Source organism: Rasamsonia emersonii (assembly GCF_000968595.1).
Source record: "Rasamsonia emersonii CBS 393.64 chromosome Unknown ctg1118621760066, whole genome shotgun sequence".
Classification (NCBI taxonomy): Eukaryota; Fungi; Ascomycota; class Eurotiomycetes; order Eurotiales; family Trichocomaceae; genus Rasamsonia; species Rasamsonia emersonii.
The window spans coordinates 21,042-41,130 of record NW_013563221.1 but is presented as its reverse complement, the minus strand read 5'-3'; the positions used below and the strand labels follow the sequence as shown (position 1 = coordinate 41,130).

The 20,089-nt window shown below is 51.2% G+C and overlaps 9 protein-coding genes across 9 annotated transcripts; 5 read left to right on the top strand and 4 right to left on the bottom strand.

Moving 5' to 3' along the window:
• Positions 1-31: 31 nt before the first annotated feature.
• T310_3415 (uncharacterized protein) lies at positions 32-1,046 on the top strand (the record flags this gene model as incomplete). Its single annotated transcript, XM_013473726.1, has 2 exons — positions 32-45; positions 92-1,046. 2 exons carry the CDS (start codon positions 32-34, stop codon positions 1,044-1,046), a joined length of 969 nt encoding a protein of 322 aa, XP_013329180.1.
• A 568-nt stretch (positions 1,047-1,614) lies between these two features.
• Positions 1,615-2,484, bottom strand: T310_3414 (calmodulin; the record flags this gene model as incomplete). The annotated part of the gene is made up of 5 exons (XM_013473725.1): positions 1,615-1,922; positions 1,993-2,118; positions 2,203-2,218; positions 2,305-2,361; positions 2,482-2,484. The coding sequence occupies 5 exons, from the start codon at positions 2,482-2,484 to the stop codon at positions 1,615-1,617; spliced, it is 510 nt and encodes a 169-aa protein (XP_013329179.1).
• Positions 2,485-3,697: 1,213 nt separating this feature from the next.
• T310_3413 (uncharacterized protein) lies at positions 3,698-5,121 on the top strand (the record flags this gene model as incomplete). The annotated part of the gene is made up of 4 exons (XM_013473724.1): positions 3,698-3,735; positions 3,781-4,313; positions 4,383-4,726; positions 4,792-5,121. 4 exons carry the CDS (start codon positions 3,698-3,700, stop codon positions 5,119-5,121), a joined length of 1,245 nt encoding a protein of 414 aa, XP_013329178.1.
• Positions 5,122-5,850: 729 nt separating this feature from the next.
• On the bottom strand, positions 5,851-7,215 carry T310_3412 (DUF618 domain protein; the record flags this gene model as incomplete). Its single annotated transcript, XM_013473723.1, has 5 exons — positions 5,851-6,689; positions 6,742-6,883; positions 6,937-6,995; positions 7,046-7,137; positions 7,205-7,215. The coding sequence occupies 5 exons, from the start codon at positions 7,213-7,215 to the stop codon at positions 5,851-5,853; spliced, it is 1,143 nt and encodes a 380-aa protein (XP_013329177.1).
• A 613-nt stretch (positions 7,216-7,828) lies between these two features.
• Positions 7,829-8,811, top strand: T310_3411 (Clathrin light chain; the record flags this gene model as incomplete). Its single annotated transcript, XM_013473722.1, has 4 exons — positions 7,829-7,868; positions 7,914-8,170; positions 8,253-8,356; positions 8,460-8,811. 4 exons carry the CDS (start codon positions 7,829-7,831, stop codon positions 8,809-8,811), a joined length of 753 nt encoding a protein of 250 aa, XP_013329176.1.
• An 824-nt stretch (positions 8,812-9,635) lies between these two features.
• T310_3410 (Hsp90 co-chaperone Cdc37) lies at positions 9,636-11,168 on the bottom strand (the record flags this gene model as incomplete). Its single annotated transcript, XM_013473721.1, has 2 exons — positions 9,636-10,131; positions 10,201-11,168. 2 exons carry the CDS (start codon positions 11,166-11,168, stop codon positions 9,636-9,638), a joined length of 1,464 nt encoding a protein of 487 aa, XP_013329175.1.
• A 560-nt stretch (positions 11,169-11,728) lies between these two features.
• Positions 11,729-14,217, top strand: T310_3409 (Xenobiotic-transporting ATPase; the record flags this gene model as incomplete). Its single annotated transcript, XM_013473720.1, has 3 exons — positions 11,729-12,955; positions 13,015-13,650; positions 13,705-14,217. 3 exons carry the CDS (start codon positions 11,729-11,731, stop codon positions 14,215-14,217), a joined length of 2,376 nt encoding a protein of 791 aa, XP_013329174.1.
• Positions 14,218-15,073: 856 nt separating this feature from the next.
• Positions 15,074-16,614, top strand: T310_3408 (uncharacterized protein; the record flags this gene model as incomplete). Its single annotated transcript, XM_013473719.1, has 2 exons — positions 15,074-15,261; positions 15,429-16,614. The coding sequence occupies 2 exons, from the start codon at positions 15,074-15,076 to the stop codon at positions 16,612-16,614; spliced, it is 1,374 nt and encodes a 457-aa protein (XP_013329173.1).
• A 584-nt stretch (positions 16,615-17,198) lies between these two features.
• T310_3407 (uncharacterized protein) lies at positions 17,199-19,263 on the bottom strand (the record flags this gene model as incomplete). The annotated part of the gene is made up of 3 exons (XM_013473718.1): positions 17,199-17,673; positions 17,738-18,027; positions 18,085-19,263. 3 exons carry the CDS (start codon positions 19,261-19,263, stop codon positions 17,199-17,201), a joined length of 1,944 nt encoding a protein of 647 aa, XP_013329172.1.
• Between the last annotated feature and the right edge of the window lie 826 nt (positions 19,264-20,089).

Sequence of the window (20,089 nt, the reverse complement as noted above, 5' to 3'; positions counted from 1 at the left end):
GAGGTATATATACATACATGTACTCGCAGAAATGCCGATTACAGGGTAAGACACGCCTTGTCGAAGTGATATCAAGACTAACTGTCTTTAGGGTCTTCTTCATCCCATCCACTCCCAACGCTCCTAATGCGTTGGCAACATTGTCAGAGCGCCTTCGCTCGTCTTACGGTGACGAAGCAGTGCCCGTGGGCCGCTGGGCTCTCGAACACAAGTTGATGCGGGATACATCTTCATGTCTTCCTGCATCTGCCCATGCACCAAACCCGCCGCCTCAGCCACGTTATATGCAATTCCTCTCCCTCTCTCACTATCCTAACCATGGGTTCATCTACGCGTCCGAGTCCACGGATCAGCCTGACACGAATGCTCCGGGGCTGGCCCAGCAGCCTCCGCGGAAACCATCCACGCAATCCGGCATGATCATGAGCACGATCCCTCTTCCTTCCTGCAGCACTCTCTTCCAGCATTTCGTGCGCGCCTGTGAGCCCCTGTGGTGCCACCGGCATACCGTCACAGCTGGTGGGACAACCTACGACGTGGGCGACTTCCGAGTCCGCATCGGCGAGGTGCGACAGACGCAGCCGATGGCACGGGCACGAGGCACCGTCGTAGAGATCGAATGGAGGGGACCGTCGATAGCATCGTCACCCCTCCTATCACCCCTCCCCACGGACGGAGACGGGAGTGGCGATTATGCCGACTCCGCTGTCGATCTCTCCTTCATCCCTGAAGACTCTGACATCGATGCGGAATACGCCCAGACCGCAGAGCTCATTCGCGAATTCTGGTCCCGATTCGGAGTTACGGACAAGGGCGTCCAAGAGGCGATTCTGGTCCCGGACGTGGGGAGGGAACTCAAAGCGAAACTGCACCAACGGCGGCAGAGCGGATGGCGCGAGCTAGAGGCCAAGCGACGGCAGAAGAAGAATGAAGCCGCCGCATTAGGAAGGAGTTGGGGATGGGGCTGGAATGAACAGGACGACGACCCAGATGCCGGCGTCGATCTAGCCAGACAGTATATGGAGATTTTCCGCTTCAACCGATAACCAGATATAGCCAGGAATGACTCTTCGAAAATCAATAGATAAAAATTTGCAATTCCAAAATAAGTAGTTCATACTTACTTGTTCGCCAATAACAGTCATAGCAACGGAATCTGCTACGGGCAACATACATAAGATGGGGTGGGGATAGGGAAAGGTAGGGTGAGCAGAGGGGTTGAGGTAGGGGGGCTGGGTGGAATTGAGGACAGTCTTAGACCAGGTAAACACTTGGAAACGGGATAGAGATCGAATGGGTCCTTCAGCAAAGAAAGCAAAGCAAGCAAAAATCCACGGATCAAGTCTTTCGTAAGCTATCGCATCCAAATATTCCCATCTGCTCTGTGCCGACTACCGCGGTTTCACTCTGCTTCCTCGCCTCAAGACCAAGGACAGATCCAAAGAGACGACCAGCGGCCTAAAAATCAGTCCTGAATGATCGTGACGCTCATCAAAATCACAGCCCTAGTAAGAGAAACAACCCGCAAGAAACGTTCGATAGTCAAAGGGATAATCGCAAATCGAGCTCTAGCCGCTGCCCTCCGCACGCAGGGTGGAAAGAAAAGCGGCCAGCTTATTTCTGCATCATGAGCTGGACAAACTCATTGTCTGAGCGAGCTCCGTTAGTCTTTCGACCGTTGTAGGGAGTCCTTCTGTGCATGAACTCACAGTCAATTCTGCCATCGCCATCCTGGTCGGCTTCACGGATCATTTCATCAACTTCATCGTCGGTCAGCTTCTCGCCGATGGAGGTCATGACATGGCGCAACTCCGCCGCGGAGATGAAGCCGTTGTTGTCGCGATCGAACACCTTGAAAGCCTCGCGGATCTCCTCCTCGGAGTCGGTGTCCTTCATCTTGCGAGCCATCATGGTCAGGAATTCTACGATAGTCAGCGTTTGGCATCCTCGAACACGAATCACGGACGATATCATTGCTGGCAGTCTCCATACCGGGAAAGTCGATGGTGCCGTTGTTATCGGCATCCACCTCGTTGATCATGTCCTGCAACTCGGACTCGGACGGGTTCTGACCGAGGGACCGCATGACGGTGCCCAGTTCCTTGGTCGTAATTTGGCCTGATCCAAACCATCAGTATTGTTATCCGGGTATAGCTAGATGGACGCAAAGCGCTGTCGTAAGGTCTGGAGCGAGCAACTAACCATCGCCATCCTTGTCCTGTGAGAAGGCAACAACAATACAGTAAGCTCGTGTACACTCAATGAAGTCGCAAACACAACCGCGACCAGAGGCAGAGGACTTACAAAGAGCGAGAACGCTTCCTTGTACTCGGAAACCTGTTCCTCAGTCAAAGAGTCGGCCTGGAGGAAGTGGTTGCGACGTTAGCAGTGCATTCGTAAATCGAGGGTCTTGGGCAGCCCCGCAAGAGCGGGGAGAAGCAGCGGCACAGGGACTTGAGGAGAATGGAATGCAATGCGTACCATGATGTCGACGTGTGGAAAGAAAGACGAGGTAAATCACGAATGAATAAGGGTGCGGAATGGAAGACAGCAGTCGGGGATGATAGGATGCGAGTGGAGGAAACGAGGGTTTTGGCTTTAGGGGGAATGGGACTGGAGACGGACTTGGGGACGGAGAGCTGAAGCCTAAACCGTTGTGTGCAAAAAACGTGACCAGCGCCGACCGCCGCTCAGCGCTCAGCCTGAAAGTCAGCCTCTCGCCTCCTGCAGCCCCGCCCTGTCTGGCCGCTGCAGATCTGTCGACCTCGACGGTGTTGCCACTGGCTCCGTGAAGACTGGGAAATCAAGCCTTGCATCCTCAGGCTGGAGTCTTGGCGCGATCTGGACTCTGGATGCCATACAGTAGAGTACGACTACGTGCATATACTAGCATCGCCTCAAGATTTCCATCAATACCACAGTCTCCGTATTGGATAATGTTGAGCTTAAATAGAGTACAAGAAAAGAGTTGTAAGAAAGCAGAGCTCATCTATCCTCCAGGGCTATTGATTTCAGACCTGTGGGCCGCCAATAGACGATCAATAGCCCCGAACTTATGGCTATGATGACTAGAAATAAACTTGACAATGGATTGATAAAGCCTCTTTTTTCCCCTCTTCACCCATGTACTTTCGCAAGGAGAGCATCAGAGCAGCTGCGATGATGATGCCAGCATGAGTACCGATATACGGCAATACGCCAGTAGAAGCGAGGCCATTATAGAACGACATGGATGGAACATCACCACTACTCTATCTTACCTCCACCGATTCATATTCATAATAAGATCCATAATTCATTAATAACAGCATGTCAACAATATTAAATATAGTACGTGCCTGGCCCTGGCAGATCCGTGGATGGACAGGACCCGGAGAGCTGCCGCCGCTAAGCCAGAATCGGAATGACATGCCTCCGCGGCGACGTTGGAGAACTGGGAGGCTGAGACTCGGCACGCGGACGAGAATCATATTATGCTGGTTGTTTATTCCCTGCCTCTGAGTCTGCGTTGAGATAATCCTGATTCTGATTATTCCCCTCCCTCCGGTATTATTCTTTCTGTCTACAAGTTAGACCGTCGCAGCGAATAGACAGCGATCCAGCGACCAGTGCGGAATCCCAGTAACACCTCACAAGGATGATAAGGTGATTACGGACAAGGAACGTTAGCCACAGCTCAGAGTGCTCTGCCACCAGGATGTGGCGGGATCGGACAAATCTGTATAGCTCTCCACTGTGTGTGTCATGTCGCTTGGCCCAGGACTGACAGTGTCATTGCAGCTACATCTCTTATCGCCAATCGTTCGCTCACCATCCGACGAAGAAGCCACGTCACTTCGGACCTTCTCATGGCTTCTCCGATTCACCGTCGTTGTCTGAGGAGAGACGTGGGTTGATCGCGGGAGCTGAGGGTCTGGAAGATGATGGCGACGCCGTCATCGAAATGGACATGCTGCCTCCCCGCTGGGTAGACGTGCAGGAAGAGGTCACGGAGACGCTAGCGGACATTGCGCAGAAGTCGGCTCGGCTAGACAAACTTCACCAGAAGCATCTCCTGCCAGGGTTTGGAGATGAGGCGGCCCGAAAGGAGGAGGAGAGCCTCATTGATCAGCTGACACACGAGATCACCCGTGGATTTCACTCTTGCCAGGACTCCATCCAGAAAATCGAGATGATGGTGCGGGAAGCAAAGCAGCAGGGAGGGGTGAGCAAAGGTGAAGAGACTATGGCGAAGAACATTCAGATCTCTCTTGCCTCGAGAGTTCAAGAGGCGAGCGCGCGGTTTCGAAAGAAGCAAAGCACCTACTTGAAAAGTAAGAGAGATCACCTTTTTTTTTCTCGACATATTCCGAGAAAGGGACAATTAATTAACAACTATATAGAGCTACGGGAGCTGGAAGGAATGGCCTCGCCGTTCGACCGGTCCACAACACCAGTGCTGAACCCCTACTCAGATCCGTCGCTCATGGAGTCGGACGCCGATAAATCGTTCTCGCAGACCACCCTCCAACAGACCTCGCAGAAAATGGTTGGTGCCAACGATGCGGCGATCCTGCAGAGAGAGCGGGAGATCAACGATATCGCAAAGGGCATTATTGAGTTATCAGATATATTCCGCGAGTTGCAGACGATGATCATCGACCAGGGTACGATGCTGGACAGGATAGATTACAATGTCGAGAGGATGGCAACCGAGGTGAAAGCTGCGGATAAGGAACTCAAAGTGGTGTGTACCAGATGCGCAACCGCGATTTTGTGCTTGATACATCTGCTGAACTGTTTTTGATACAGGCGACGAACTACCAACGACGGACAACAAAGCGCAAGATCTTGCTCCTGCTCTTTCTGCTAGTAGTTGGGCTGTTCATTATCCTCCTCATCAAACCCAAACGCCACAGCTCCTCCGCGTCGACTCCACCGCCTGAGCCTCCACCTCCACCTCCGCCTCAAGCCGGGCAACAGTCACCACCAATTGCGAGAAGGTCTATCGTTGATGTTGGGTCAAACTCTGAGAAATTCGTCCATCGTCATCACTGGAAGCGGAAACCGTCCTCCTCAGTAATAAACCGGTTCTCACGGGATGTCTGGAACGATCCTGATATATATGACTTGGTTGGCTGAGAGCTGAGAAAGCGAGCTGCTTGGATGGCTCGCACGAACGAACGTAACTGTGTACAGTATCTAGTGTCTAATGGAGGTTTCTTTTTCCGCCTCGGTTTTCTTTTCTTCTTCTTCTTCTTCTTCTTTTTCTTTTTTTTTTTAAGACATCGTGGTTTCATTTCTTCGGGACATTATTCATGAATGAAGAAGAATTAACTTGGTTTCCACGCAATTTTCATTTTTTACTTAAATTATCAGTAATGTTCTGGGCTGTATGTACGGAGTATGTATGTACATACGATGAGGAGATGATGATCCACTCCGTCAGACTCTTCCTATAGATATAATACACCTTAGTTTGCTCTTACCCGTATCGGTGGTGATTCCATTTCACATAGCGTTCAGGAGTCAACTTCACCAAGGGGAAGACTAGAAAAGGGTGAAGAGAGAGAGAGAGGATAAAACCAGTAATCATTGACATTGACGTTGATATTGACATGACGATCAGTCCTAAGTTACCTAGGTAGGTTAGGTAGGAGCAAAAACATCCGAAGCCTGCTAACATTACCATACATTTTTGAATGAAGTAACCACGAAATCCCAACCAGCTTGAAGTCAAAAAACAATGATAGTGATACAACATCAAACAACGTAACACGGCTTGATGCATACGTCAAAGAAGGTAGCAAGCAGGTATCTTAGGTAGATGGGTGGAAGACCATGAACATTCATTGATTGGGGGAAAGCATCCTACGGTTGGCTTTCCTGCTTCAACAGTTCTGCCACGTCCGCATCTAAGTCGCCGCCCGCAAACTGCGCGTAGTCCTCCTCGCTATGGGCGACCTTGCGTTTCTTCGAACTAACACCGTTGGCGGAACTGTCGTCATGCGGTGGATTGTGAGGCAAAGTGAAGCTAGAAGGATCTGTGCCAGGAACAACTCCACCAGCCTGTTGTGCCGGCGGCAACGAAAACGACTGCCTTGATGGTTCCTGGGCTCCATCCGCGGGTGCTGATGACTGGACTGGAGACCCAACGGGGGTCAGCGATTCCACCGGGGGCGGCGTCAGACCCTCAATCTCCGGACGGGGTGCGTCTTGGACTCCTGATTCTCCATTGTGAGTTCCGGGTGCATTCTCTGCAGAAAGGCCTCGCATGATTGCGTCCTCAACGTCACGTTTTTTCGTCTCCGTCTCGGCTTTCCTCTCGGAAAGCTGAGAAACTAGAGATTTTTCTTTTTCAAGTGCCGAACGATTGGTATCGAGCAGTTTCTCCAGACCGTCAATGAGAGCTTGACGCGATTTGATGATCTCAGACACCGAACTTTCGGCATTTGCTAGTGATTTCAAGAGCTGACTCAGGCGTGCAGCATGGACCGGCGGCATCGGAACAGGTGTGTTAGGATCATTCATCTTCTCGTATTCTGCATTCGCAGCGCTAACTGAGGCGCTGGAAGATACTGCGGCCTTAGAAAGAGCGACCTGAAGCGGTACGAGAGGTTGAAGCTCTGGCGGTACAGATCCAGAAGAGCTAGAGAAGAGGGAACCTCCGAGCAGTGGCTTTTTACCCGAAGAACGGGATCTGTCCAATTCTATTTACCTCTTAGCGACCATGTTGCGAAGCAAACTAAGCTCGGTACCTACCCTCGACCCGAGCTTCGACAGCTTCCTGAATGGGCTGTTCAAAGATGGAACGCTGTCTCCAAACCTCCACCACACGTCGAAGTTTTTGCTGGATCTCATTTGAGGCTCCTTTATAAGCGATGGCCATGGCTTCGGCGATAATCTGTTCCAGAGTCAGCCAAGCTCAATCCATTTCATTAAAGCTTCCATCCATACCGGAGAGAATGCATTCAAAAAGTCTTCCTTGCGCCTCGCTTTAGACTGCTGCGCAACCTCTGCGTACCCAATCAGCCTGTGAACCTTCTTTATCCGAACGAGGACATACCATTTGCCAGGTATATCAGATTGAGCCTTTTGTTCGCTGGCGACTCTCGTAATTTCTGCAGCCAAAGCTGCGCAGTTCGCTCCGCATGGCGTCTGTAATTACAATTATCAGGGTCAGCATTGGTCCATCGTGGGTAGAAGGTAGCTTGATAATTTTTACCTATGAAACATAACCCATTGCGCGACGGTTACGATTCCTTCCTGAGTCTCGTTGAGAGCCGATAGCTTTGCCTTGACGGCATCATCGGTGTACGCCATGGTTCATCGAAGCCAAAAGTAGTATTTAAACGCAATTTACCAATAGAGATAAAACGGGAGAAAGATTGATCGAAGGAGACTCATCCACGATAAGTCTCAGCGCGGATTACGTGGGAGTGCGCAAGAAAGTATCCAAGCCGAATCCGGAGTGACGACAGGTACAGCAACCACGCTCTGCAAGACACAGTGAAGGAAAAAGTAAAAGCAGCCAATATCTTAACCAGCGACCAGCGGACTTCCTGTGCCTGTAACAAGTTCCTGCTATTGGCCACGCGCACTGTTGTTATTATTGTTGATTGAAGCTTCACCTTGCAACAGCATCACCAGACCAAGCTCCGCGACTGCTGCTCACCGCCCGAGGCGGCAGAATCTGTTAACTGTCCGCCGCCCATCAGCGTCTTGCTGGCCAGAAGACCAACCAAACGCCCTCATCTCTCTGCTTCCTTGAATTTCATTCTACCTTTTCCCGTACTCTTATCTATCTCTGATTCTTCCGTTCATTGCACACGGATAAATTGCCTTTAAAATGGCCGATCGATTCCCTTCCCTAGAAGAATTCAACGCTGGTTGGTTCCCCGACCGCAGCTAACATGTCTCCTAAGTTCTAACAGGCTTTCCAGGTCAGACCGAAGTTGTCGAGACCAACGGCGCTGCGGATGGAGAGGACTTCCTAGCTCGTGAGCGTGCACTTCTCGGAGATGACGCGGACCAGTTTGCTACCCCCAACGATCATGCTGCCACGTCTGCCGCGGTAGAGGATACCAATGACGACCTGCTGGGAGGTGGAGACAATGTGCAAACAACTGCTGCCTCTGAAGAGATCTCTGGCTTCGAATCATCTTTTCCGGCAATCGACACTCAAAATGAGGTATGCAGCTAGACACGCATTTCATTGCCATAACTTTTTTCAAGATCTAGGCAGCATGCTAATTAGGGCCCCTTTCGAACAGCAAGTTGCGCCAGGAGGAACTATCACCGGAACGGGTGCCCCTTTTACTTCTACAGGCTACACGAACTACGCAGAACCTGAGGAGGAAGAGCCAGAGCCAATCCGGTAAGTGGAGGACGTTCTTGCCTATTGCTTTTGAAATGAAGCCGGATAATGATTCTCCATTTCGGAAATGTTACAAACTGACATCTGGTCTCTTGGGTTACAGGGAATGGCGGGCGAGAAGGGATGCAGACATTGCCCGTCGTGCCGAGGCCTCCGCTGCTAAGAGAGCTGCCACGATAAAGAAGGCTCGGGAGGACATCGACGATTTCTACGTTTCCTACGGCAACCGGGCAGACAAGGGTCGCGCGCAGACCCGCGCCGAGGCCGAACAATTCCTTGCTAACCGTGAAGACACTGCCGTCGGCGGCACTGCCTGGGAGCGTATTGCCAAGCTGGTGGATGTTTCCGGGAAAGGCGTAAAGGGAGGTGCTAGCGGCTCGGGCAAGGAGCGCTTCCGCGAATTGCTGCTTGATCTCAAAAAGGATCCAAATGCACCGGGTGCTAGCGGTGTCTGAGTTTTTGAACCGGAGCGTCGAAAATAACGAGTCGAAGCGAACGAATAGTGAACCAGATTTGACCAGTGGTCGTTGGAACCATGAAATTCGACCTGGCAATACATATTGTTGCAGAAATGAGTATGTTATGGAAAAAGGGATTTGCTGGATGGCCCTTGGTGGATCAACCTCAATTAACGACCCTTTTACCTATGCTGGGAAATTTCTTAGTGCTCCAACCTTTACTGTCACATTTCATTAGAGGTGATACGTTCTCAGTTCATGAAGCTCGTCAAGGTGGTGGATTGGGGGTTTTAGAGCCTTGGACTTGGGGCCCTTTTTATCTCCTTATCCTCACGATTACCTCACATTGTGTTATAGTGATTTTTTTCCCCCTCGTTTCTCATTTGTCTGGTCTGTCTTGCAAACTTCCCTTTCACGGTGTTTTTTTTCTTTTTATCTGGTTCATAAGTAGGCAGGTAATGCAGGGAATTCATTTCATACTCTCTTTTTTGTTACTAGTTTTTCTTTTTTCTGAATTATAGAATACGTATAGAAGATACTTTACTGGGAAAATGTCACAAAGAGATCAAAAGTGAACTAAATTTGAGGACGCGGAGAGAGGAGAGTTGAGATCAAAAGATCAGTAGTAAGGTTTTTTTAATTTATGAGTATGGAATGTCAGAGGTGAAGTGAGGAAGGTGGCAGGTGATGATGCGAGGGTTGACGGGATTAGGAACTCCTATCCTACATCTGAATGAAGGTGACATGCATTTTCATGCGTTGTCATAGGGGTGAAAAAGTGAAAGAAGAAAACAAAAAATAATCAAGAATTTTCAACTTTTTCAATCAGCTGGTTCGCCAATCTCTTCAACTACTTCTTCCTCCTTTGCCTTCTTCCCTTCCGCCTCAATCTCCTCGAGCTTCTTCTTGCCCTCTTCCGTGGTGGCGTCCACGATGCCTTCTTCGAGACTGAGCATGCCGCCTTGGCTCAGCTTCTCGACGACCTCTTCGGCTTCTTTGACGGGCATCTTGCCGAGAACCTTGTTCACTTCGTCGAGGGATTGCGACTCAAGGGCCTTCCGCAGGTTCGCAGGGAATGAATCGAAGATCTTGCGCGCTTCAATCTCCTCCGGGTTTGTGCTCTCTGCGGGAGGAATCGTGATGTTGATCTTGGTGTTGGGGTCCACGGCATGCAGCTGGATCTGCTCCACGCCGGCAGGGTCGTTGCCCGGCGAGTTGTTCTTGGACAGTTCTGCGGCGCGAGTCTTGATCTTGTTATACGTCTCGTTGACGTCGTTCCTGAAAAGAGTCGCGGCCTGGTGGTCCTTTGTCGTGATCCTGTGATGCAAGTTAGCCTAATGTCTACCTCGATGTATAGCTACAGAAAGGTGAACTTGGAGTACGTACCGTTTGAAGAAGAGGTTAATTCCATCCCGACCCAGGGACCGGCAGTACTGCAATAGCAGACCCTGGTGCACACACTGACGGGCATATTCTGATTTGCCTTCCATCTGACTGTTGAATGCTTCAACCAGGAGACCATCCGTCTCTCGCTCCGCGACAATCTCCGGGTGCTCAGAGATGAACTGGAGACACGCCCGGTAGTCTCCCAACTTGATCTTGGCGAATTCTTTCGCCAACTCGCTCGGCTTGATATCCTCCTCATCTCCATCCTCTGCATCGGCCTCCGCACCTTCGTCCTTCTTGTTGAAATTGGGATTGAGCAGCTCAACCGTCTCAGTCTTCTTGGCCGGTGCCTTTCCCTTATCATCTTTCTTGGGCTTGTCCTTGGTTATAAAGGAGCTATCGAAACCGGTGTGTATGTCGTCGCTGGTGATCTTGCTGGATTCTTCCTTCTCCAGTTGCGCCAACTTCTCCAGCAATTCTTGCTGGAGGCCCATCACTTTGTTCTTGTGTCCCTGCACTCCCGTGATGTATGCCTGGTATCGGTTTTCAGCGTTCGACTCCTCGATTTCCTTCTTCACCTGGTCCACCAGGGAGCTCATCATCTGCGAGTACTTGGGCTGCTCTTTCTCCTGCGTGTGGACGCCCTCTGGCGGTGGCGGCGGCTGGTCCTGGCTGGGGTCACCGGCCGACTCGATCAGGCACTGGAAAACCAGCTCGTCAGGATCCCGGTTCGAGTCCTCATGCTGACGGAGGGCGTCCAGGAGCCTGTCAATGCGCTCCAGCAGGCCATCGTTGATGATGCGCTCGTACTTCAGGGTCTGGATCTCGTGGCGGCGTTGCCAACGCTGTTGGTGGATCTGGTTTTGCTTCGCCCGGATAAAAGATCGTTTGTCGACATTGGGATGCACCTCGATGTCCGAGTCGTCGGACAGCTCTAGGGCATCCCACTTGCTGTAGTCAAGCACCATCTCGGCGGCGTGGTGGGCGACGCTGCCTCGTACACACAGAAGCGAAGCTAAGGAGGGGCGAGGAGGGCGGGGTAGAGAAGGGGGGTGCTTAGAGTTCTAGGTATGAGCTGGGCGGAGCGGAAGATTCTAGCGAGCGCCTTGGGCAGAAGGCAGAGCAGCTACGGTGAGGGCTGGGACCGTCAGACACTTATTTCTATAATCGCCCCTTTCCAGGCGTGGGCAAGTAGCTAGAACCCTCGAGATCCTCGATGGGCTTCCACGGACTTCATCGCGCAGGCGGTGAGCGCCGGCAGAATCCTCTGCTTGGTGCCCGCGTCCGCCGTCCGCATTGGTCGGGCAAGTCCGGACGGCCCTGCTTGCCGCTGGAGGACATCGGTACAGCACGCCGTCACGCTGCGCTCGTTCTGCGCGACTGCTTCCTCTGTTCATGGGCTCGCTGGCGACCGCCGCATGTCGTGGCAATTGCGAGTCGGACGCTTGATCTTGCGTGATATGGCACCGTTGGTTCCCGCGACATCGGTTTGAAAAAGGCCTCCGGAGTCTGCCCACCGCTGTCAGCCATGCGCAGCTCCAAGCTGCTGGCTGTCTGGACCCCAAGGGCTGGACCTCGATATCTCAGCCAGAGCCAGTTCGGGGGAGACGCTGTCGGCAGCCTGTGCTCCAGAACCTACGGGCAGCGCCACCTCACCACCCAAAACTCGAAGGCTCAGCACCCGGTCAGTCCGACGGTGATCTCGGGTATACCTCGTTTCCGTTCGCCCTTACGAACCTTCCCTCCGACGCCATGCCGCTCCTCTCCGCATTCCGCTGTGACAGAGCAAATCCGATTGCTGTCTGCGACCCGGAGGGTGCATGATGTGAAGCCACAGACGACGGAAGCCGTGAAGCAAGTCGATTCGAAAGTTGTCCGAGACCAAGAGGTGGATTCACAGCAAGGGTTCCAGCTGTCAGAGAGAGCTGCCCAAGCAGCGCAGATAAATCTGAGCGCGAAGTTGGGACGCGACACCAAGGGCGGCGGGAAAAAGCCGGGTCTGCAGGAGATATGGAGGCTGCTGCAAATTGCTCGTCCGGAAGCGAAATGGCTCGCCGCTGCGTTCCTCTGTCTCCTGATCTCCTCCGGCATCACGATGTCGATCCCCTTCTCGATTGGAAAGATCATGGACATTGTGACCAAGAGCAACGCTGAAGGAACCAATGAATTGTTTGGACTTAGTGTTCCCATGTTCTACGGCGCTTTGGCTGGCATTCTCGTCCTTGGAGCCGCCGCAAACTACGGAAGAATCATCATTCTCCGTATTGTGGGCGAGAGGGTCGTCGCGCGGCAGCGTTCCAAGCTGTTCCGGCGAACCTTTGTCCAAGACGCAGAGTTCTTTGACGCCAATCGCGTGGGTGACTTGATCTCGCGGCTCAGCTCGGATACCCTTATCGTGGGCAAGAGCATCACTCAAAATCTCTCTGACGGTCTGAGAGCGTTTGTCAGTGGTGCTGCTGGCTTCGCAGCGATGGCGTATGTGAGCCTGAAGCTTTCTAGCGTCCTGGCTATCCTCCTTCCCCCCATCGGACTGGCAGCTTTCTTCTACGGCCGAGCGATCCGCAACTTGAGTCGTAAGATCCAGAAAAATCTGGGCACGTTGACCAAGATTGCCGAGGAACGTCTTGGGAACGTGAAAACTAGCCAGTCCTTTGCAGGAGAGGTTCAGGAGGTCCACCGTTACAACTCTCAAGTCCGGAAGATTTTTGAATTGGGCAAGAAAGACTCAATCATTAGCGCAACTTTCTTCAGCTCGGTAGGTGACGCGAAGTAGTCTCTGTATCTGAACGTGGAGGCGTTCTAATGCCCTTCTAGACAGGTCTCATGGGCAACATGACGATTCTGAGTCTCCTCTATGTGGGAGGAGGCTTAGTACAGTCGGGCGCCATCACGCTCGGTGAACTGACGTCTTTCCTTATGTATACTGCATATGCTGGGTCTAGCTTATTTGGCTTGTCCAATTTCTACTCAGAGTTGATGAAAGGCGTTGGTGCAGCCAGTCGCTTGTTTGAACTGCAGGACAGGCTACCGACAATCTCTCCCACTAAAGGTGAAAAGGTCACCTCTGCACGCGGTCCAATCCGGTTCGAGAACGTCAGTTTCAGCTACCCGACTCGGCCTGCTGTGACGATCTTCAAGGATTTGAATTTCGAGATTCCCCAGGGCTCCAATGTGGCTATCGTGGGTCCTTCTGGAGGAGGCAAATCGACGATTGCGTCCCTCCTTCTGCGATTCTACAACCCTACTGAGGGACGCATCCTGATCGATGGCAAGGACATCAGTGGAATGAATGCCAAGTCGTTACGACGGAAGATCGGGATCGTTTCCCAAGAGCCTGTCCTGTTTTCGGGTACGATCGCGGAGAATATCGCATATGGCAAGCCGGAAGCGACCAGAGCCGAGATTGTCGCAGCAGCGCGGAAGGCGAACTGCCAGTTCATCAGTGACTTCGTAAGTACACTTCCTCGCATCGGAATGGGACAATGCCATTGACATTAATTCAAGCCGGACGGCCTGGACACTCATGTTGGGCCCCGTGGCGCACAACTATCTGGTGGACAGAAACAACGCATCGCCATTGCTAGAGCTCTGATCAAAGACCCTGATATTCTGATCCTCGACGAAGCAACCTCTGCCCTCGACGCCGAATCCGAGACTCTGGTGAACAGCGCTCTGGCGGCCTTGCTCCGTGGCAACAACACTACCATCAGCATCGCTCACCGACTCTCCACTATCAAGCGCTCCGACACCATCATCGTTCTGGGCCCTGATGGACGAGTTGCAGAGCAGGGCTCATACCAGGAACTCAGTTCCCGGCCTGACGGAGCGTTTACGAAGCTTATGGAGTGGCAGATGAGTGGTGGTGACATGCCGCAACATCCGCTTGTTGCTCAAAAAGGTCCTCCTACTTATGAAGAGCAGCTGGAGCAGCTTCACCAGGAGGAACATGAAGTGGATGCAGAAGAGGAGGAGGAAGTGAAGGATCAGAGCGAATTCAAAGCCCATAAACAGGGCTGAGATACCAGACCTTGTTAAAAATCTACCAAGAGCCAACGGATGAGCATCCACCCGCTCCTGTGGTGGTCCAGCTCTTATTCATCTTTCACTGGTTCTGATTTCAGCAGCTTCAACCTGCTTTCCAGGCATAAGCTGTCCCTCACCTCCCAACTCCTCATACCCGTTCACCATTTTCCTCTCCCACTATTGCCTTTCTATGCGAATTCTTCGGCATCTGAATTTTTCTGTAATTATTTTTCTCTCTTCGTATGAAGCTGGAAACCTTGGGCTAAATCATCTGACAGATGGTGGCTATCTCCTTCAGTTTCGTCTAAAAAAGCACACCTTCCTTTTTGCATTGCAGCGGGAATAGAATTGTCCGCTGCATTATCTGGGATTTTTGTGTTTTATACAGCTCCTTTTTTTTTTCCATTGTATGTATGATAGACGTCCTTGGACTTTGTCTAGACATTGCATAGACGACTTGCCATGCTAGGGAATTGTATGCATATAGATACGAAACTTCCACTCTTCTCTCTCATTTTTCATCTAAGCTAAACTTCTCCATGCAAATGGCTTTTACAATTGTGTTGGGGAAGTATGATAGGTACTGTGAACAACAGCACTGTTGTGATAGGCAGGCGGGTGGTCTTGGCATTGTTTTCCATGTGACTGCTTACAGCGGAACTTGCTTATCACGTGGAGGAGCATCAACTATTACGTCGAGCACCAACCAGGCTATCGGTTTATTTCTTGCCCCCTGTTCAACCGGCGGGGATGCTCTGACAGAGCCTCCTCCAGCACTCCCAAGCTATTTCCTCCCGGCTTGCCAAAAGGCAAGAAAAGAAAAGAACAACAGAGAGTGTGAGACGAGACAATGGACCGCATCCGGAAGCTAGTTGCTCCTCGTGCTTCCTACGAGCCGCTCCGCAATGACGAGTCGAACATTGGCAGACGCGAGGGTGCGCGGATGACAGCGGAGGGGGACGAGCGGCCGAAAACTCCATTTTCATGGATGACATACTCTGTCTTTGTGCTATTGGGTGTAGCGATGTTGTGGGCTTGGTATGTTCGAATGTCACGTTCTCACCCATTTCAGTCAGTCGACTTGCAGATAACTCGAGTCAATCGCTCAATTAATCAATCACATTGGAGTGATTGACATGTCAGATGGCAGATAATCGGCTGCTTGTTCGTTGTCTAAGATGAAGTACTAATCTCTTGCTTTCCAGGAACATGTTCCTCGCTGCAGCACCGTACTTCCGCCGTCGCTTCCACTCGAGCGAATGGGCCGTGAAGCATTACCAGCCATTCATTCTGTCAGTCTCGACAGTGACGAACCTCGGTTGTGTGTTGGTTCTCGCAAAGATGCAGAAGAATGCCTCCTATCCGAAACGGATCGCGGCATCTCTTGTACTCCTCATCGTCGTGTTCTTCCTTCTGACACTGTCAACCGTGTGGTATAAGGATCTCTCCGTTGGAATGTACTTCCTCTTCGTGATGACCATGGTCTTCGGAGCCAGTCTAGCGACGGGCATGAATCAGAACGGCGTCTTTGCGTACGTCTCGGGGTTCGGAAGACCGGAATACACACAAGGGATCATGGCCGGCCAGGGCGTCGCCGGCGTCCTCCCGTGCATCGTGCAGATCCTGTCCGTTCTCGCGGTTCCGGAGAGGGGAGACACGGGTAGCAGTCTGGCACAGCTGAAGGAGTCGTCCAAGTCGGCTTTTGCCTATTTTATGACGGCCACGGTTATCTCTGCTTTGGCCTTGGGAGCTTTTCTTCACCTTGCGAAGCGCACATCCGGCTCGTGGGCCAAAGCATTGGACGATGGCGTCGCCGACCACGAGGAGACCGCTACAACCCGCAAGACGTTTGGACTATGGAGTCTGTTCAAGAAGGTACAGTGGCTGGCTCTCGCCGTCTACCTCTGCTTCACCGTCACGATGGTCTTCCCCGTCTTCACGGCGGAGATCGAGTCCGTGCAGGACCCGTCCAGCCGCTCGCGGCTCTTTGAACCAGCCATTTTCATCCCTCTGGCATTCCTGTTCTGGAACATGGGCGACCTGTTGGGCCGATTGTCCGTGCTGGTGCCTCAGCTCGCGGACCTGACGCGGTATCCGCGAGCGCTGTTCGCCCTCGCCGTCCTGCGCCTGGTGTTCATCCCTCTGTACCTGCTGTGCAACATCCGCGGCCGAGGCCCCGTCGGTATCGGCAACAGCGACTTCTTCTATCTGTTCGTGGTCCAGCTAGGGTTCGGCCTCACGAACGGATTCCTGAGCAGCAGCTGCATGATGGGCGCGGGACGGTATGTCACTGTGGACGAGAGGGAAGCTGCCGGAGGCTTTATGAGCATGATGCTCGTGGCCGGCTTGACGACAGGAAGTCTGCTCAGTTTCCTCGTTGCTGGCGCGTGAGCCAGGACAAAAACCATATAACTAAACATATCTCGGTGTTTTTTTTATCCAAGCGTAAAGTGAAGATAATGCCGTAGCTACTCTCCCTATTGATGAGTAAGTATTGCGCAGCATAGAATCATAGCATAGTTATCATTTACCTTTTTCTATATATATAGACTTTAGTATAATATGCGGTATATATAGAGTAACTAATCTAATCTAATCCAAAGATACTTTTTTTTCCCCAAAATGAAGTTTATTTCTTTAGAAAGTTTCGTAAGGTAAAGGTGTCTCAAGTATGTAATTAACTACATTCATTATATTGCTGTCTATGTATGTATCTATTCTATTCTATCCCATTCCAGATCAAGAACACCACTCCAACTCCAACTCCATACCATACAATACCATACCATTTCTATACCATGCAAACGAACGCAATACAATGCAATGAGACGCGATGAGATAGGAGACAAGAAACGGGGAAAACAACCCACCCATATTATATAAAAGAAAAAAATATGCAACCATTTACACTGAATGCAAAAAATAAAAAGAGGAAAAAGAGGAGGAGGAAGAAGAAGCTAAAGCCATGGCTTATATCACGACAGGAAAAAGTCCTTCTCGTCTAGCCAGTGCTGGTCAATCGCGTAGGCGACCAGATCTGCTGCACAGCACATGTCCTCGCGGCCGTGCTCCAGGTCCAGAAGCTCCAGGACCTTGTGCAGTCGGTCGGTGAGCTTCTGCTGGAATGACGCGATGGCTCTTTTGGCTTGGGGGTCCATCATCGTCTCCGGATGGGAACATTCGATTGCTTCTTTCTTGGGGGTCTTTGTCGGTGAATGCGATGAAGCTGGTTGCATGTTCCCCTTGCTTGGACATGGCACTAGGGGCTGTCTCGAGGGCTGCTGGTGAGTACTGCTGGTTTCTGGTGTCTTCATATGTTTCAGGAGGTTCTTCAGGAGGAATAAGAGCCATATGAGATTCGTCTTGGGCGTGTATTCTGCCCATATGCCTGGGATGGAGGGTGGTTTTTCTGGATCTAGCGGATTGCCGGTATATACTTGACCACGCATGCTGGATTTTCAGTCAGTTTTGCTTTCCTCTTTTTTTCAAGTCACGGAAATTCAGATAAACGTACTATCTGTATGTGTCTCTCAACAGAATCTCGTCCTCATCTCGGCCAATAGCATCAAAAAGCTGCTTGCTGTCAAGATCGGATGATGCAACCTCGACCTTTGCCTCAGGGTCATCGCTCAGTCGGAATTCCGCGCGCGACAGCGAGTAGTCGATGATTGTGGTCTCAAGGGAGCTGATGCCAAACCCGCTGGACTTTTCAAACTGCTTCATGTCGATCGTGGTTGGTGGGTCCATACGGCCATCCGGTCTTGTCGACCTTAGACATATATTGCCCATGTGAAGATCTCGATGCTTTCACACGGTCAGTATTGAACGTTTCTTAGAAAAGATGCATGGCGAAGTTCTTACCTCGAAAAGTGCGTATTCTTCTGCCCTTGCCAAGGCCATTGCAACTCCCCAGAATATATCGTACACTTGGAAAATGGAGGACCAGGAGAACTTCTCGAGCTCGAATCCTGCGTCGTCCATTTCCAGAATGGCCCAGAGTTGATTGTCTGGATAAGCTCTCTTGTTGGCTGGATTCGGGTTCATGCAGTCATCCTTGGTCTGTTTGTATGTCATCCACGCTTTCTGGAAAGACTCCGGAAAGCGCCCTTGGACAACGTGTACTTCTCTGAACCTCGCAAATCCAGGAATGGGATCCAACAGCTTCAGCAATTTCACCTCTGCCACTATTTCGTCCACGCGAGTGAATTTCTTCGACCCAGGTCCCGTTTGCGCTCTCAGGGGCACGATCTTGAAGACTCCTTCTCCATAGGAACGCAGTTTCGCGAGCCTGGACTTTGACATCTCATGCTTGCATACATCCTCCTTAAGTCGGAGCTTGTACACCTCACCATACGACCCCTCCGCAATCTTCACTGCATCGAACGCACTCTCTGATCGGGCCGCCCAGGAACTGAACTTCTGCACCCCTTGCGATGCAATTGGTGACACCGCCTCATCGAGAATCTGGCGAACATATGCATTGGTCTTTTCATCTTGAATACAGCCTGAAGACAATCGAGGAGCCGGTTTTTTCCTCCTTGGAGACCTTTTCTTGAGATCTCTTCTTGACGAAGTCTGCTCTGCCAGGGTGTTGTCTCTTGTCTCAACGTTCGTCTTCGCGTCAGTTTCTGCATCTTGCTGAATCTTGACTGGAGTTCTCAATTCCGTCTTCTCCTGTTTTGGCGATCTATTTGCCATCTTGATGGATATCCGGCGGCGCTCTTTGGCTGGAGTCGCTGTCCGAACTTCCTGCTTCTCGCCTTCATCGCTATTGGGCTTGGATTCGTCTATATTGATCGCCGCCAGCTTTTCTTCTACCTCCGCAACTTCTTCATCGACCGTATCTGGCTTGCTCGTTGTGATATTGGGCTTGGCATTGTTACTCGTTCCTTTGAGAGGACTTCCATCGTCCAGAACCGCACAAGGCGCATTGATCCTCCTCTTCCCGTAGACTTTTTTCTGTGCAACGGTTCGAGTCCTGGGTTTTCGATGTAAAAGTGTACCGTTGTCTGATGCTGCTGGCGCTAAGGGCGAAAACATGTTGTAAGGGTGCTACCTAGGTATGCGCTGACGAGGGCTATGTGCTAGCGAAAGCGGACTGTCAAAGCACAATCAAGGCCTCGAACCATGAAATTAAAGCAGAAGGCACTTTCCAACAAGCAAATCCAACACCAGCACACGGATATGGAGGTATATCCTCAGGAATCCTGCCTGAGAGATGGCTCTGTAACTGATCGTGGCCCTGAAAGTCGGAGTACCTCCGCTTGTAGGACGGTTATTGACTTCTTTCCGTAATGGGCTTAGCGGATATTGTTGCCACAGCGAGAGGAATTCCTTTCGGGGCGGATTAACATTGCTGCGGATAGGACCAATCAGTGTCTAGCATTGCTTTTTATGGCGTGAAATCACTGCCTCAGGCTCGCCACAAACTTGATACAGGAAATTAATCTTGGAGATAGGCTTATCTATGGAGAATGGAGCACATGTTGATACATGCATATGCCTTTTTTTGATTGAGAGACACTCCATACTCGGTAGATGGAGATAGGGAAACTCTTCTGGCCAATGCGACTTACTCTACAGCGCTCATCCCGCCAATTAAGATTGAATTCTCGCCAAGTGTATAGGTAATTCTCCCGCTTTTTTCATTGCTGTCTGGGCCAATTGGGGGGTATTGAGTGTCACAGGTCATGCTTCCCGTGTCGATCAGAATAATGAATGCCGCGCGATCGTCTCCGGACTCACTAGCGTTGTAGGTGGTGACTCACTTGTGAGGTTATGGCAGCTGCGTGAATTATACATAGCAGACCAATTAGTTTGAAACGAGGACATAAAATGGAGCAATTAAGGACAGGATGACAGGTCT